Source organism: Rhineura floridana, chromosome 1 (genome assembly GCF_030035675.1).
Source record: "Rhineura floridana isolate rRhiFlo1 chromosome 1, rRhiFlo1.hap2, whole genome shotgun sequence".
Classification (NCBI taxonomy): Eukaryota; Metazoa; Chordata; class Lepidosauria; order Squamata; family Rhineuridae; genus Rhineura; species Rhineura floridana.
In genome coordinates this window covers 168,926,633-168,945,610 of record NC_084480.1, presented here as the reverse complement: position 1 = coordinate 168,945,610, position 18,978 = coordinate 168,926,633, and the positions used below count along the sequence as shown (strand labels likewise).

At 44.1% G+C, this 18,978-nt stretch overlaps 1 protein-coding gene across 2 annotated transcripts in view; it reads left to right on the top strand.

Annotated features, from left to right (window-relative positions):
* The first annotated feature begins 608 nt into the window (after positions 1-608).
* LOC133364503 (flavin-containing monooxygenase 3-like) overlaps positions 609-18,978 on the top strand; it is a 66,021-nt gene continuing 47,651 nt past the window's right edge. The window contains exons 1-2 of one of the 2 annotated variants that reach the window (XM_061585224.1): positions 609-715; positions 1,746-1,883. In XM_061585224.1, coding sequence (XP_061441208.1) covers positions 1,752-1,883 — 132 coding nt within the window. In that variant the 5' untranslated portion in view covers positions 609-715; positions 1,746-1,751. The remainder of the gene's footprint in view (positions 716-1,745; positions 1,884-18,978) is intronic. The other variant, XM_061585232.1, reaches the window with a different exon arrangement.

Sequence of the window (18,978 nt, the reverse complement as noted above, 5' to 3'; positions counted from 1 at the left end):
AAAGCCTTGTACGGCATGGGGCCACAATACCTGATGGAACGTCTCTCCCGATATGAACCCACCCGTACACTACATTCTCAATTGAAGGCCCTCCTCCGGGTGCCTACTCAGAGAGAAGCCCGGTGGGTGACAACTAGAAAAAGGGCCTTCTCGGTGGCGGCTCCCGAATTGTGGAATTCTCTTCCTGATGAGGTACGCCTGGCGCCAACACTGATGTCTTTTCGGCGCCAGGTGAAGACCTTCCTATTCTCCCAGGCATTTTTAGCATTTTAATATTTTAGCATTTTAACATTTTTAGCATTTTATATTAATACGCATTTTAGTATATGTTTAATTATGTTTTTAATCCTTGAATAATTAATTTATTTTAACTGATGATATGTGGTTTAATTATATGTTGGATGTTTTCTTTTTATATGTTGTGAACCGCCCAGAGAGCTTCTGCTATGGGGCGGGATATAAATTTAATTAATAATAATAATAAATAAATATATCCAATTTTCATTTTCCTAAGGGCTGTAAATAAATACAGGGCCACAATCAGCCCACAAAATCTATGCTGTACAGGCCTGCTTTCAAAGAAACTCCTCCTACAGTTTCAAAGCCATCCTCCAAAGTTAACAGGGATAAATCTTTGCCCTCTCCTGCTAATCCTCTTTGCGTGCTGTGAGAGTGCTGGCAGGACTGTGAGAAAAGGAGCTGCACAAAAGGAAAAGTAAGATGATACTAGTAGATAGTGGGGCGAACAGCTAATGCCAGAGAAAGTGGGGCTGGATTGACTGACAAGCAGCTATCCTGCTCATACAAATGGTCATGTTCCAAAGCTGATTTGGAGGAGCAGGGGTTTCTGTAGGCCTGGGCCAGCTTTAGGCCTTGAGTAGGGTTAGACTAACTGTATTGTTAAAGGTGTGATGGAGTACAAGCCTTGCTTTGCTGTGGCATTGCTTTCCAGTAGTTGTACCTGCCTGAATTCATGCACTCCTTTAAAATCCCCTGCAGGGTGGAAGGGTAAAAGATGGGTTTGTAGCCCTAGAAAACTACCATATTTGTAGCTTAACCAGGCTGGAAACATACTATCACTTATCTCTTTAGAGTAAGGCAGGTTATATAAGAGATGGGAAAGCTTTTCACGCAAGTTGTTATGTGTGTGTGGTTTGTCTTTGCAAGAGCTTATGAATAGTAATAGAAGAAAGGGCAAGCTTTTTTGGCCTGAGCGGTGTCTGGCTGCAGAAAGGTGTTTAGCATAGAGGCCCAAGGTCCTTTAACCTTGGATCTGATATTCCACAATATTCTGGCAAAGCTTTTTGGAGCACTTTGGAGACTAGAAACAACATGCAGGCATCATATCTACCTCGTGTAAAGTGGCAGAGGCAAGATGGTTTCTTGTTTTCCCTTTTCTCTCTCACTTTTCCTTCTGTTTCCCCTTATTTTATACTATTCCTTAACCTTTTTTAAATCTCTTTTATCTATGTTTTGTTTATTAGTCCTCAGAGAGCTTGAGTAGTCCTTAGGAATGGGTGGGGAAGAAGAGAAGGGGGTGGTTGGCTCATGAATACACCCATGCTGAGGGACAGATGGGTCACAAAGGTGTATGGACGTCACTGGGGCAAACAGAATGTACTGTAGGGATGTCTGATGGTTATGTTTTATTGTGCAATTTATAGACAAAATAAAGAAGGAAAGTGTTATTTTTAAAAAACAATACTGATTCTAAGGAAGTATCTGTACAATTCCCCTTGGACTAGGTGACCATGGTAAAAAGAGTAGCTATTATTGGCGCTGGAGTGAGTGGACTGGCATCCATCAAATGCTGCCTAGATGAAGGACTGGAACCTACCTGCTTTGAGAGGAGTGATGGCATTGGGGGACTTTGGAGGTTCACGGTGAGTGTGGGATTCAGGGCAAATGTCCCATCTGTCCAATGACAGAGCTGGCCCTGTAACTGTTGTTACTTGTATATACTGTATCTCTCCTTATTATAGAACAGTGATTCCCAACCTGAGGGCTGTGACCTCCAGGGGGTCTGTGAAGTGATCCAGAGGGGGCCGTGAACAGTAAAAAAATGAATTATTTATTAATTCTTTTAAAAAGTCTTCTCTCCCTGGACACTCTCTGCTCCTCACTGCCGCTGCAGACAACACCTCCCCCTTGCTCCAAACAAGAGGGGAGGACTTTTGCTGAAGCGCCAGAGTGTCTTTCAGGCATGCCGAGGGCAGGCATCTGCCTATAAAACATGTGGCAGATGCTGAAGGAGGCTGAGGGTGGAGCTACCAGAAAGAAGAGGGGATTACTATCACCGACTCCCGTCTCCTTGCACTGCTGCTGCTGACGACACTCTTACTCAGAATGAGTACTGCAGCTGAAAAGTATTTATTTATTTAATTATTATTCCATTTATATCTCACCTTTCCTCCAAGTTGCTCAAGGTGGTGCACATGGTCCCCCCCTCCTTTTCCATTTTATCCTTACACCAACCCTGTGAGATAGGTCAGGCTGAGAGATTGTGTCTGGCCCAAGGTCACCCACTGGGCTTCATGGCTGGGTGGGGATATGAACCTGGATCTTAGTCCAACACCGTAACCCACTGGTGTTGGGAGACAGGACTGTACATCATCAGACTGTGGGCAGGGAGAGGGATACCAATTTCATTACATTTGCATTAAGAAAAGAAAGCAACACCTCCCTGTCTGCAGGGAGCTTTCTATGGAAAGGTTTATTTGGAGATGTGATTTTGCCACGCACCATTTTTTCAACTAACAGTAGCTAAAATTACAATTAGTGTAGGGAGGGTCATGAATTTCTTTGAGCTTATAAAGGGGGTCCCCTACTCATAAACGTTGGGAACCACTGTTATAGAGCATACAGTCCTATCTTATTTGGCTGGCAGAATCTGTAATTTGGCATTGAATTTAATCGTAATATGCTTGGAAACTGCAGTCATGCTAGAGATTTTGTTATAGCATATATTGGAAAATGTATAGACATGAAGTGTAATTATAAAAAACCAAGTGATGACAAAATATGTTGATATTTACAAAAGATTAGAGGCTGCTATCCTGCTAGTTTTATTTGCCAGCCCCTCCTATCTCCCAGACCTCACCAACCCCCCAATCCCATTCCCTTAGACCTTATCCAATTCCCCCCAACTACCCTTAGAACTCAGCAACTTCCACTCCCCCCAACTAGCCCTTAGACCCAATAGTGTAGTGGCATATTCAGAAGTGCAGGCTCCCTTCATGTTTGTTACAGCCATGCCCTTCCCCCTTTTTTTTGCTGCTGGGTTGAGAATGAGATCCTTTTTAATGCCTTCTCCTACAACAACAGACATCCCTAGGAGCCAAAAGCATGAAAGAGGAGAGTGTTAGCTACTGAAAAGAGTCTTCTCAGTGGCTGACTTACCTTCTTTTACTCTGATTGGCTCCAATCAGCAGGAAAGGACAAGGAAGCATGTTAGAAGACTCTTCTCAGTGGCTAACACACTCCCCTTTCATGCTGTATGGATTGTAGGATACTGGAGACATAGAGACTCTGCTGGGACCCTGCTTTCAAAAAAGTAAGGGATTTAAGACCCCCTGAGACCCTGGACGACTATACCCCTGCTTAGACCTTGCCCCTTTCCACCTCATGTTGCTGCTGCTAGAGCAAAGCAAGATAAAGAGTCAGCCTGGCAGGAGGAGTAGCATGGAAAGGCAGCCAGCCTGAGAATCTTCTGCAGCTGTCACCGCCCCCTTATCCTGGCCAACTCTTCATCTACTAGGCTGGCTGGCTGCCACTTCTGACTCTCTTCCTCCTTCCTGTGCTGCTCCTCCTACAGGGCCCCAAGGCTAGCAGGCAAAGGAGACAGAAGAGGTGGGGGGCTGCTGCAGCCTGTTTTGGCCATCTCTCAGTGATTCAGCGGGGCCACTCCCCCGCACCACCCTGCATCACACTGTAATTCATAGCATCACCTGTCTAACTGCAGTGTAATGATAGTATTACATATTATATGTTCAAATATGAGTCACCTTTCCTACTCATTTTGTTGGAAATGTGCATTTCACTTCCAAAGATGGCAGTGGTGAATGAATGTGGCGAAAACCATGGAAGATGCCTGTTAACACTGATTGTTCTCTATCTTATGATTGGTTCTCCCATCTAATGGGCTGGGTGCCTGTTTTCATCTGATAATTTTGGGGAGGAATGAAAAAGTCACAGAGAATCACGTTAATCTGCAAACACAAAAGACCTTTGCAGGAATTCAATAGTCAAAGAGCCAGCTAGAGTATATCTTGGAAATAGCTTATATCACAGTTAACCAATCAAGTGTCAACTGAGAGCAATTAATAAGTTCAGGGAATTTCATAGTATTGCCAGCATGACTACTAACCTCAAGGCTGATTGTTACAAAACCCCAAATAACCTTTGTTCCTACTAGTCATGTAGTTTTTAGGCATTATTCAGTGAGACTGGAAACAGATGATTTTAACAGAGTTGAGACAGGCACCGCTTCTCCTGCTAAACGCACACACTTTTCTTTTAGAAGCATTACAAAGCCCTGCAAAATCTTTTTTAGCATGGAAGAAAGTGGGATGGATGCACAAGTAGTAATCCTTTCAAATTGCCCCCAACTTCTTGAAAGTAACTGCTGTTTGTCTGTAGGTGCAATGGGCCTAGTTTTCAGTTTTAAACTTGTGTCAGGGCTCCAAGTGGAGGATCAGATGATTAAATGTTCCCCAATACAAAAAAATCCTTGCTTATAGAAAGCTAGCATGTCAGGGAGAAGGCTGGGTTAGAACTCTTTTCCCTGATAGATAGTTTTCTATGTGAATGGAAATTTATCTATAGAGATGTATTCACTCATGTGAGCCCTGACTTGACAACATGGAGTGGTACAGTTTAAGATACAAGTTTATCATCTCATTGAGAACTAGACTTGAGTCATTCCAAAGATTCTCATGAGCAATCATTTTGAGCAGCACTGTTTCAGGAACTGTTTCTAAAATGTACTCATCCATTTCAATAATGTAAAATAAACAAAGACTGAAACTGTTTGTCCCTTCACTTCAGACCATCAGTCCACCTAAGGGGATATTTATCGATTGGTATCATGATGTGTTAAGTAGCCTTCTCTCTAATCCATAGAGGCAAATAGTGATGATATGGAAACTAAAGTCCTAAGACTTAGTGAGTAAGGGGTGATGTGACAGAGATGTATAAAATTATGCATGGTGTGGAGAAAGTGGATAGGGGGAAGTTTTTCTCCTTGTGTTGAGAGAAAGGGAAATTCACAGTCATCCAATGATTGAATGTTGGAAGATTCAGGTCAGACAAAACAAAGTACTACTTCACATAGCACATAGTTAAACTGTGGAATTTGCTTCTGCAAGATGTAGTGATGGCCACCAAATTGGATGGCTTTAATAATAATAATAAATTTTATTTTTCAGTTGCCTATCTGTCCGGGTTAGGGACACTCTAGGCGACGAACAACAAGAATAAAACAATACATATATATATAACAACATCATCAAATTTTAAACTAAAAAACCATAATTCATTATAACATAAATTACTCTGTCTCAATCTTGTAGGCCTGCCTGAACAGCCAGGTCTTCAAGGCTTGGCGATAGCTGGACAAGGAGGGAGCATGTCTGAGATCAAAAGGGAGGGAGTTCCAGAGGGTGGGGGCCACAATAGAAAATGCCCTCTCTCTGGTCCACACCAGCCTGGCTGTTCTCACAGGTGGGACCGAGAGAAGGTCTTGCAAGGCTGATCTTGTCAGGCGGCATAATCTGTGATTCTGGAGGCGTTCCTTCAAATATACTGGGCCGAAACCGTATAGGGTTTTAAAGGTCAGCACCAACACCTTGAATTGGGCCTGGTAGACAACTGGTAGCCAGTGAAGATCTAATAACACTGGGGTAATGTGATCCCAGCGACGGCTATGCGTGATCAAGCGTGCCGCCGCATTCTGTACCAGCTGGAGTTTCCGGACCGTTTTCAAGGGTAACCCCACGTAGAGCGCATTGCAGTAGTCTAAGCGAGAGGAGACCAGGGCATGTATCACTTGGGGGAGCAGATGACCAGGAAGGTAGGGTCGCAGTCTCCGTATCAGATGTAATTGATACCAAACTGCCGGGCTCACTGCTGTAATCTGAGCCTCCATGGACAGCTGGGAGTCAAGAATGACCCCAAGACTGCGGACCTGGTCCATCAGGAGCAAATTTACCCCATTAAGCATCAGGTCAGTAATTCCTAATTTCCTTTTATCTCCCACAAGTAATACCTCAGTCTTGTCGGGGTTCAGCTTCAGCCTTTAAAAGAGGATTAGACGAATTCATGGAGCATAAGGCTATTAATGGCTGCTAGGCATACTGGATATGTTGTACTTCTGGACTCATCTATACAGTGGTTTACTGTGTGTTTGGTGCTACTCAGATCTCCTTTAAATTTTGCATTATTCACATGACGTTACCGGCAAACAGAAGCTATTGCACAGTTTCCCCCCTGTACGTACTATCCCAATCCACTGATAATACGAAAAGGGGAGAAAAAAAACTTCACTCCCTTTCTCTAGTGCTTGCAGACACTTTGCTGTGATGCTTATAGGTGGGTGTGTCAATCATTCCTCTCTCTACACCCATGCCCTCTTCCTCCCTTCATTCATTTTATTTCCTGTAGGCTGACAAGCAACTTCCAGTTGCTCTCCTCCATTCTGCTGGCCTTTTTTATGTTGCTGCAAATGGTGCCTTTATTTTCTTTCCCCCCTAACTTGTGCACAAAAGCATAACACTGCTCAAAGAAAGATTTATATTTCAGCTGTATCCTACCAGGGAAAACATAGATATTTGCACTTCTGGGGTTTTTTTAAGGGGACCTACTGCAGCTGGTAGAATAGACTGAGCATGCTCAGTCACCTAGCAACCAGAGGGAGTGGAAATGTATAATTAGAGGGCTGGACCACAAGGAAAAAGCGAGACTTAATCCTCTCCAGAGAAATGCCTGCTTGTGTGAATAGGAAAAAGCGATTGGCAGCTAACATTGAGCAGGAACTGTGGATGATGCAAATGAAATGCAAAGGTAAAATAAGTGTATTTCCTATGAAGAAATGCTCCTATGTAGATGAGCCTTCTATTGACCAGGGCAGAGTGGGACTTTCCCAGCTCGGCCCCCAGGTTTTGTGGCATTCCAGCAGCCCAGATCCAGGGGATGGGGAGGTGGGGGTTGCAATTGTATGTAGGGAATCTATCTCCCCTATCAGGTATCCTGTCCCTAACTCCTCTGGCTTTGAGTGTGTGTGCCTGGCTGTGTGCTCAGGGTGACAGAGTTGGGACTCTGTTGGTGTACCGTCCACCTTGCTGCCCAACAGTCTCCCTCCCTGAGCTGGTGGAGCTAGTCTCGGCGTTGGTGTTGCGGTTTCCCAGGCTGATAGTCCTGGGTGATTTCTACATCTCATAGGTCCAGCACAGGACTACTTGGCTGCCATGACAAACATGGGGCTGTCCTTAATATCTTCTGGACCAATTCATGTGGCAGGACACACGCTCGACCTTGTATTCTGTTCAGGACAGTACAACTAATAATATGCATTCTAGGTGGCCTTAGCTATCATTGCAGAAACAGAGAAAACAGAAATATGTATCAGCATGAAAGAAGTTGCTGGATATCCATTTAACATCAAAGTATAAGTCTCTGAAGGAACCTCTTAGTTAAAAAAAGTTACAATAGATGAAGGTCTGAGTTAAACTCTAAGTCATATCACACAGCCAAAGTTACAAAGTACAGAGAAAGACTTGTCATGATACATCACCCGTCAGATGTCATGGATGGAATAGATGGATAGTTCTCCTGCATTCTTTGACACCCCCCCCACTCTAGCAGAGCTGAGGGGGTAATAAGTGCTATAAAACCTGGCCTTTTACTCACTTTTTTATCTAAGGGAATGTGTGTGCTCATAGCTTTATCTCACTACCACCTGTTCACAGCTCTTTACCGTACCTCTTTGCTGCATCTCTTTATGCAGCAGTATAAGGTTCTCCATCAGGTTGTCAGTCATGCTCCCAGTGAGTCTTTTATTTTCAGCTCCTTGGAAAGCTTACTTTGCCCTGTCTGTAAGTATAAGCCATGCCGTATAATGAGCTTTCTCTTACTTCATGTTGACAGAGCATAACACTTTAGCTGTCTGCCCAGACGTCTTATCTCTATGCCTGTTCCAGTTATTTTCATAGGAAAGTACAGCTTTAGTCAGGAGACGAAGGAAAAAGGAAGGCAGTTTTAAATTACTCCATTACTCCTTTCTTACTATTTGGCTGTTATGCATAAAGCCAACTTCATAGGCTATTTCAGCAAATCATGAGCATATTCTAAGCAAATATAAGCAGATGTAAATGATTTCAGCATACTTTATGTACATGGAAATGTCAGGGCTCGAACCTGGGACCTTCTGCATCCAGGCAGATATTCTACCACTGGGATAAGGCCCTTCCCCTTCACCAATACTTCGCGTTGGCTGAATCATTCTGGACAGGGCATGTGATTGACAAGGAGAGTCCATATAAGAGTAGCCATTCTGAATTTTTTTAGTTTAAGATGGAACTCCTGAGATAGCACAGCCTTTAGACTAAAGTGAATCTCAGTGTAATAAGAAAGTGGCTGGGTGAGTGAGAGACTGTTATAGACTAGGGCAAGTGGATTGCATTTAACCAATTTTAATATTTTTTTTGCTCCAAAGGGATATTCTCTGTAATTTTAGGCCATTGCATTTCTTTCTCTATGATATTTGCCTGTCTTAAACTCCACAGTTTTCTTTCTTAGTAAACTCTTTTATTTGTTTTATAAACCCTGTGTGGTCTCTTCTTATTTTAAACACTGTCACACCTGAAGTGGTTATACTGTGCTACCTTAAAAGGTTTTAGAGAAACCCCAGCGAAATGTGGAGACTGATAAGGAACAAGCTTGGAAGTGAAAGTATTTAATTCCTTATCTGGTGGCAGCAAGGACCTCAGACAGGGAGAATCGGGATACAAAATAATGGTGCACCCTATTGCGGCCAGATCTCCCTTCCCCAGGTAGCCAGGGTGACTGGGTGGTGGCCATCACAGTACTGAACAATGGTGAATAATTATGTGCAAAATTTTCTATACTGCTAACATTCAGAAAAAAATATGGTAGTGAACAGCATAAAATCAACAGTAAAGCTACATAGAGAAAAGAAATCACAAATCAGTAGACCAAATTAATGTGCCAACATAGCTGAGTCACCCACAAGGAAGGTCTGGGTAAACAGACAACTTTAAAGCAGATGCCTAAATGCCAAAGCTGTAGGTGCCTGCCTGATACGCTAGATTTACAGGTACATTGTATTGGGATGGGGGAGAGATGTCTGCCGCCACAGGTACATGGGGAAAGCCACCTTTTTCTCTCTACATTTATCCAGGAAGTGGTGGTAAATCATAATGTACTGCCACTTCTGGGGGCTTTTTACTCAAAACAAAACAAAACCCCACACTTTCTAGTTGCTCCAAGTAACTAGAAGTGATTTTTAAAAAGAAATGAAGAACTGGAATGCTCTTGGGCCATCTTGATAAAAAACAAAGATTAGGAGGAGGGAGCCATGCTCTGAAAGGTTTATAAGCTTACAATCTAATCCATGTGTCACTGTCTACATTCCGATTTGAATGTGTGGACTAACGAGGTTTGCTCCAAATTGTGGAGCAAACTGAAATCAAATCCACCAAACTTGGATTCCAAAGAGGACTCACCTGATTTGATCTGGTTAGATCATGACCTAGATTGGATCGTGGGCCTGCTTCAGAAGCTACAGTCCTGCAGATCCCTTTATTTTATTATTTTTATCATTAATTTTTATTCAAATTTTCAAAGACAAGAAACAAAACAAAACAAAAACAATTAAACAATAAAATAAAATGTTGACTTCCGATTTGTCGCAGATCAGTTATAGGTCTACAATATATAACAATCCTATCTCTAAAATTATATTATAAAATCACTTTCCTCCAGTAGTTATCTTAATTAATCATCAAATCTCATAAACATTATTTTATTCTTTCCACAAAAAGTCAAAGAGAGGTTTCAATTCCTTGAGAGATATATCTTTCAATTTTTCTCCAAATAAACATGTCGCTTAATCCATCTAATTCAAATCTGTTAGGCCCAATAATTTCAATAGCCATTCTTCCATTATCTATATTAATTCCATCTTCCATCTTCAATAATCCTGTTAAGTCCAGTAATTTCAGTAGCCATTCTTCCATTATCAGTATCCCATAATAATCTTGTCATAGCCATAGTCCAAGCAAATATATCAATTAATCCATCTCGTCAAATCTGCCAAGTCCAATAATTTCCACAACCATTCTTCCATTATCAATATTAATTCCATCTTCCATTTTAAATAGTCCTGTTAAATCCAGTGGTTTCAGTATCCATTCATCCATTATCAGTATCCCATGATGATCTTGCTGTCATAGCCATAGTCATATAATAAGAGTCTGATGGGAATTTCCCTCATCACAAATATGTCCTTGCCATCAATTCTGAATATGTTGCTGAAATATTGTTGTAAAGTCACATCTCTGCTCCGGGTGCATCTCTGCTCTGTCACATATTTGTAGTTAATTCCATAACTTTTTTCTATGTCAAGCCCCATCACATCATTCTAGTCAAGAATTCTGAGTATGTTGCTGAAATATTGCTGCAAAGTCATATCTCTGTTCTTCTTTTTTACAAAATGCACTGGCTCATTTCTTAAGAATTTCTCCACTGTTACATATCTGTAGCCAACTCCATAGATTTTTTCTATGTCAAGCTCCATCATATCATTCCAGTCCAGAAAATTATCCAAGACATTGGTAACTTTACCACCAAAATCTTCATTAATTTCTTCAGAGACAACGTTGAATTCCAAACAGTAAACTTTATTTCTAACATCCGTAAACTCCAAATCTTTTTCCAATTTCACATTTGTTCCAATCTCCAGAGCTTGTAACTTCCCTATCCCATCAAACTCCTCTCTCACAGAATCCATTGTTTCTTTAAGCTCCTGCATCATTTTGTTAAATTCAATTTTCATCTCCTGTCTACCCTGTCTCAGGGTTTGTTTCGTTATCTCAATCTCGGCCATTATTTTCTGAAACATAATTTCTTCCATGGTCTCAATCACTTTCCTGGTTGTCTTTCTTAAAACCACAGAAACAAAAATTATTTCAGCCACAATTGGGTTAATGTTCCAGGCTTGCTTATATCAGTGTAGACATTACAGCCTGCCTTATCTCTATGTATTCAGGAATACAAAAACAAACTTAGTTCCCAACATCAAAACAATTAGTAGCGTCATGAACAAGCAGATTCGTCAAAATGAAATAGACCAAAAAAAAAGTTTTTGTTCCCCCCTCCTCAAAATAGAAATCCCTCTTCCGTTAGTATCTTTAGAATGCACCTCCAGGACAGCTTTTTGCGATAAAAACAAAGATAAGCTTTTACGATTTCTTTCCTCCTTAATTTCGTTAGTGAAAGAGAAAAGCCATAACCTCACCTAGAAGTTCTTCACAGCTGATTCATTGACAAATCTCTTTTTTGCTACACCAATTTAAACCAAGTAAAAAAACAAAATAGAAAGAAGGATGCTTATCTGCCTGTTGAAGTCCGTTTTTCTTTAAAGAAAAGATAAATGTGTCGCTGTAATCAGCAAGAGCTTGATGAAAGTCCATCCGGCATTGCAGTTTGAACCTTCTCTCATAAATAAATGAAATCCAGTCCTCGCCACAAAAACAGGCTTTGTGGTTGATCTCTACGTTTCTCCCTCACCGGGAGAAAATCTTTACCAGTCAAAAAGAACGTTGTGACTGATTTTAAAGCTGAAAAAGCTTCTTCTGAGACAAGAGGAGAGCAGGCCAGGTAAGGGGAACCCGTCCCAGACAAGTAGTGTCTGTGACCCGTTCTGGTTCTCCTCACATCCCCAGGACTGCTGGTTGTCCTATCAGTCAGCCTTCGGATCCCAGCTTTGCCCTCCTGGGTATACGGTTCAGCATTATGGTAGAGCCGAAGGTCGGGGAGGTGGGGTTGCTGTGGTCTATAGGAGTTCTTTCTCACTCACCAAGCACCCTGTACAGGTGACAACTGGTTTGGAGTGTCTCCACCTTGCGCTGGGCCAGAGAGACAGGTTGGGAATTTTGTTGGTGTACCGCCCGCCCTGCTGCTCAACAAATTCCCTAACTGAGCTGACAGAGGTAGTCTCGGAGATACTGTTGCAGTCCTCTAGACTGTTGGTACTGGGGGACTTCAACGTTCATGCCGAGACTGCTTTATCTGGGGCGGCTCAGGACTTCATGGCTTCCATGACAACCATGGGGCTGTCTCAGTTTGTTACTGGCCCGACGCATGTGTCGGGACATACCCTTGATTTGATCTTCGCCATTGGACAGGGAGATGGTGATCTGGAGGTTGGGGGTTTTTCATCTACCCCATTGTCATGGACAGATCACCGCTTGCTGAGGTTTAGGTTTACGGCGACCCTTTCCCTCTGCAAGGGTGGGGGACCTATTAAATTGGTCCGCCCCCGGAGACTAATGGATCCTGAGGGTTTCCAAAGGGCTCTAGGGGATTTTCCGACTGAGAAGACTGGCGCTCCTGTTGAAGCCCTGGTTGAACTGTGGAATACAGAGATGACCCGGGCGGTTGACACGATCGCTCCCATGCGCCCCCTCCTATGTAGAGCTCATACAGCCCCATGGTATACCTCGGAGCTGAGAGCAATGAAGCAAGAGAGGAGGAGGCTTGAGTGCAGATGGAGGCGGACTCCCGACGAATGCAATTATGCCTTGGTAAGTGCCTGCTCTAAGCGATACACAGCAGCGGTGAGGGCAGCAAAAAAGAGATATTTTGCTGTCAGTATTAAGGCATCACTCTCCCGCCCAGCGGAGCTTTTCAAAACTGTACGAGGGCTTTTACATCTTGGCCCTCGGGATACTATAGACTCATCTGTAGCCCGCTGTGATGAGTTCGCTGGACACTTCCAAAATAAGATTGCCTGCATTCGTCGGGACTTAGATTCCAATATTATAGCAGTTGGATCCAATGAAGCATCCAGATCACGGTCTTGTCCTCTTTTATTGGATGAGTTTCAGTTGGTGCAGCTTGAGGATGTTGACAAGATTCTTGGACTGGTGCGTGCGACCACGTCTGTGCTGGATCCTTGCCCCTCTTGGCTGGTGAAAGCTGGCAGGACCGGAACCGCCGGCTGGGCCAAGGAGGTAATCAATGCCTCTTTGCGAGAGGTAGTGGTCCCTGACTGCCTAAAAGCGGCGGTGGTGAGACCGCTCCTGAAAAAACCCTCCTTGGACCCAGATAACTTGAACAATTATAGACCTGTGGCGAATGTTCCGTTCCTGGGCAAGGTTCTGGAACGGGTGGTGGCCGGCCAGCTCCAGGGGCTCTTGGATGACACTGATTATCACGATCCGTTTCAATCTGGTTTTAGGCCTGGGTTTGGTACCGAAACAGCCTTGGTCGCCCTGTATGATGACCTTTGTCGGGAGAGGGACAGGGGGAGTGTGACCCTGTTGATTCTCCTTGATCTCTCAGCTGCTTTTGATACCATCGACCATGGTATCCTTCTGGGAAGGCTCACGGAGTTGGGAGTTGGGGGTATTGCTTGGCAGTGGCTCCGCTCCTACTTGGTGGGTCGTCAACAGAAGGTAGTGCTTGGGGAACACTGCTCGACACCCTGGACTCTCCATTGTGGAGTCCCACAGGGATCGGTACTGTCCCCCATGCTTTTCAACATCTATATGAAGCCGCTGGGTGCGGTCATCAGGAGTTTTGGAGTGTGTTGTCACCAGTACGCTGATGACACGCAGCTCTATTTCTCCTTTTCATCTTCCTCAGGTGAGGCTGTTAACATACTAAACCGTTGCCTGGCCGCGATAATGGATTGGATGGGAGCTAACAGACTGAAGCTTAATCCAGACAAGACCGAGACGCTGTTAGTGAGTGCCTTCTCTGCCCAGATGGTGGATGTTCACCCTGTTCTGGATGGGGTTACACTCCCTTTGAAAGAACAGGTTCGTAGCTTGGGAGTTCTCCTCGACTCTTCCCTGTCTCTTGAGGCTCAGGTAGCCTCAGTGGCACGGAATGCTTTTTACCATCTTCGATTGGTAGCCCAGCTACGTCCCTATCTGGACAGTGATGACCTCGCCTCAGTCGTTCATGCTCTGGTAACTTCTAGATTGGACTACTGCAATGCGCTCTACGTTGGGCTGCCCTTGAAGATAGTTCGGAAACTACAGTTAGTCCAGAATGCAGCAGCCAGATTGTTGACGCGGACCAGAAGGTCCGCTCATATAACACCTGTTCTGGCCCATCTGCACTGGCTTCCTATTTGTTTCCGGGCTAAATTCAAAGTGCTGGTTTTGACCTATAAAGCCTTACACGGCATGGGACCGCAATACCTGGTGGAGCGCCTCTCCCAATATGAAACTACCCGTACACTGTGCTCAACATCTAAGGCCCTCCTCCGAGTTCCATCTCATCGAGAAGCTCGGAGGGTGGTGACTAGAAATAGGGCCTTTTCAGTTGTGGCTCCCGAACTATGGAATGGTCTCCCTGATGAGGTGCGCCTGGCGCCGACGCTGCTATCTTTTCGGTGCCAGGTGAAAACCTTTTTATACTCCCAGGCATTTAAAAGTGTATTTTACAGTATTTTAGCATAATTTTGTATTTTTGACGTTGTTTGGTTCTTGTATTGTTTGTCTGTTTTTGGTTTTTGATTCATTGTACTTATTGTATTTATATATTGTACTTGTTTTTATTTTATGTACACCGCCCAGAGAGCCTTCGGGCTTAGGGCGGTATATAAATTAAATTAAATAATTAAAAATTAAATAATAATAAAGAGCTCGTCTCAGAGGCAGCACAGGCAAAGCAACCCTTCCCGGAAGTCCTGCAGATCCCTTTATGAGGTGGTCTGAGGGCTGCAGCGCTGCCTCCGTTCCTGTAAAGCTTATTTCTTGCATCCCAGTCAGGAAGTCAGAACCATAAGATGCCCAAACAAAGGCATCTAAAAGAAACTGAAGGACACTAATTAATATTCTAATTTTCCAAGCAAACAAGGGATGTTTGTGTGCAGGGGATGGTGGGGTTACAAGTTTGTGCCAGTCCTAGAGAAATGTTATTTAGCCACTGGTTGAAGCAAAGGTCACTGCAAAACACCTGCCCAAATACACATAAGAGGCATAATGCTTTAATTAGTATCATAAGACTCTCATAAACTGGTAGTTTCTGGTGTCAGTCATACAAAAAGAGAGAGAGAGATTGCAATATTGTCCTCATCTTGCAGGTGAAACTCGTGTCTCAGAAAGATTAAGTGGCTTGTCCAAGTCACAGAAGAAATCTCTGGCAGAAAAAAAATGGAAATAGTGCATAACTTCAGTATGCTTATCTAAGACTTTCACTCATGGGAGCTTCTTCAGTATACTTTGCAAGGAAAGAGATGTTGTGTTATCCTACATGGCTAGTCGATGGGTTCTTGTAACATCCCCCTATCTTCAAAAACATTAACCTGTAGTTCTGTACACATGTTCATCCAATGTCGAAAAGATTGTATGGAAAGAGGAAATGCTCCATATTTAATTAGACAATGTCATTTGCCCAGAGGCCTAGGAATGTACACTGAAACATCATTCCATATCCTGCATTCTTGCAGGGTATACATAGTATGCAGACTGGTATGCACATAGTCGTCTTCCTGCCCTTGTACAAATAGATCCTTGAAAATGTGGAGGATGAGGACAAAGCCAGGAGATGCATCCCATCCAATATATTCATTTTTATACTGGATGACTGTCCACACAGGTCTTGTCTCTATGGTTATTCGCATGGTAGGTTGTTCTCCTGACAAGTGAAACCTTCCTATCCTTAATTTGCTTCTGTTATGGAGTTTTAGTCTGTTGTGGCTTATGGTCAAAACAATACAGTTTGCTAAGTAAAACTCTCCATAAAAATATATGTATAAGACAGGGTGGGGTACCTCAGGGCCTGGGACCAAATGTGGCTCTCCAGGCTTCTCTATCTGGCTGTTGGGACTAAGGCGTGCTCTCAGGCCACACCCATCACCAGTCATGCTCTGCCCTCCTGGAGTGCCTTTGCCTGGCTGGAATGTATCCTTGAATAATGCCTCTTGCTTGCCTGGGTGAAGGATAGAGGTATGTCGAGTGCGTATAGAAATCTCTGACTTCTGCATAGCTGCTATGTAGCCTGCTGTACAAAAGTAAGAATCACATCCATTTCTCCACCCACCTTTGCCTCTGGCCCCACCCACCACTGGCATATGGCCACCAGAAGGTTCCCCATGAGGGATTATGGCTCTCAGGCTGAAAAGAGTTCCCCACCCCAGGTGTAAAGGGTTAACTGCAAGTCTTACTTTATTTTATTTTTGTACGGTTCATGCTACCCATGAACACTTGTGCAAAGGTGAAGTATTCACAAGTAGTGTGACTCTTACAGGTGAGAAGGGCAAGGGGAAGCAAACCTTGACTTGTGATGGCAGCGACAAGGAGGAGGAGGAGGAGGGGGTGACAACAATTAGGAGAGGGGTTGCAGGGGGGCCTAGCGGAACAGGGCCAAGCCAGCCTGAGCTTGGGGCCTAGCCAGAGTCTGGTGGGCAAGCGAACGAGTGAGAAGCAGCAGCAAGACCATAATGTAAGTGTATGTGGGGGGGAGGTTTGGAGACTCTTGGAGAGGGAGGTTTAGCGATGTTTTGAGATCTGTGGAGGGGAAGGGGGAGGTTTAAAGTGTCAAGAGGAGGTATGGAGACCCGTGGAGGGGGTGGGAGAAGAATTGGGGGCCATTGGAAGGAGAGGGGGAGTTCTGGAGACACTTGAAGAAGGTGGGAGAGATTTGGAAATCTGTGGAGGGGCAGGGGGAGAGCTTAGGCAATCAGTATGCACGCAGGGGGGCTCTGGTGACCTGTGTGGGCTAGGAGGCGTGGGGCTGGTGAGGGGGTAGGGGGACAGCGAGGGACACCTGGCAGAGGGGATGGAGAGATGGCTAGGGGGCACCTGGCAGAGGGGGGGAGGGGAGGCCTTGTGGTACTTCAGGGTGGGGTGTAGGTGAGGCTAGCGAGCGAAGCAAACAGGGGCAGCAGCCCAGAGTACAGTAAATAAAGCAGGACATGCCTGGGAAACCACAAGTCTATTTACCAACTAGTAAGAGTGCAGCTGAGAAGCACTTGGATTTCTCTCTTTTCATTGCCTGTGAATAGGCTGTTGTTTTTTGTCTCAGTTATACAACCCTTCTTAACTATTTGTAGAATATTAATCCTAGCACTAAATACTGCCTGACTAGACAATAGCCTGCCTTAATCTTTAGATTGCTTCCAAATTGGCAATTATTTTAATGCCTTCATGTTTTCTCATACTTTGTAATAAATCCCCCTCTTCCTTTTAAATTGTCTCCACCTTCTGCCCCACCCAGGCTAGTTAATGTTCAACTATCAATTCCAATGGGGAATTGGGGGGGGGAATTCTCACATGGAAGTGTGAGAATGAAACCTGCAGTCTCAGGTTGCATTGGGGCACTAATCCAATAGTGGCATTAGAAGAGCGATAGAAAAGGACCTTCCTGAGCCCTCCTACACAGAGAGATGTCATTATCTCTTCCTGCCCTCTTCCAAAATCATGTTGGGGATTGGGACTAGAGATGCACAGCCATCCTGTTGCTGACCTGGAAAAGGGTTGAGCCTTTGCAAGCATCAAAATCAAGCTTGTAAAGGCTTGTGCTTTTTGAACTAGAGCCTTGTGATGGAGGAAGGCAAAGGTAGGGTCAGCAGCCCCTGCTTGCCTTGACCCAACTTGCAAGCATTTGATCCCATGTGAATCAATGAGATTCCTCTGTCAGGAACATTTAACTCACCTAGTTCCCGGCAGATGTGAGGAAAAAGCCTCCACCTGTCTTGGAATCCTCTGCTTAGAATTTATGAACCAACTGTGCCAAACTGATTTCCAGGTTATTTAAACTGGCATACTGTTGTTGTTAATAGTAATAATAATAATAATAATAATAATAATAATAATAATAATAATAATAATAATAATAATCACATAGTCCAGTCGTGTCACTGGAACTTATCAGTGCTATGCATTCTGTCTAGGCTAGGGAAGTTCATATACCTCCCACTCGTGTTGAAAGCACATTTGAGAAGGCTGTCCACCATCCCTGCTTCCTGTGGCCATGTCACATGTACACAAGCACACTGCATTAGGCAGCAATGTGAAGAGACCCTATGCCCATACTGATGCATGCATGGCAGATACAGACAAGCTAGAAGCAATTTTCACATGATGTGAAACTGTAGGAGGGGATTGCGCCTGCTGTTCGTGCACCTGACCCCTGTACATTCGTCCACTTTGTGTGCCTAGAACAGCTTTTCCCAACTAGTGGGCCACCAGATGTTGTTGGACCACAACTCCCATCAGCCTCAGCCAGCATTGCCAATGGACAGGAAAGATGGGAATTGTGGTCCAACAACATCTGGTGACCCACTAGTTGGGAAAGGCTGGACTAGAACGTGCATATCCAAGCTGTAGGCTCTTCACATATAATCTGGGACCTTCCAAAAACCAGAGTCCCCAACTCCATGAAGACCCATCTGCAATCTGTAGCACTGTTGGTGTGAGGAGCAAGGTTTTCAAGGCATCCCCGATCCCCACCCCCTTGAGAAAGCTGGTGCACCTGCCCCACCTCTGATCTGTCTGTGTTCTAAAGTGCATTCCACCCACTGCTCATTACCAGCACACTTGTGTGGCTCTACATCATGAAGCTTGTGTGAAAAATCTGGCTTCACGAGGCTAGCAATACACATTCTTTATCAAATATAAATAAATAAACCTAGAAGGAGGGAACATAGGCAGTTGCCTTATACTGGGTCAGATCATTGGTTGATCTAGCTCTGGATTGCTTGCACTGACTGACAGCTTCAGGGTT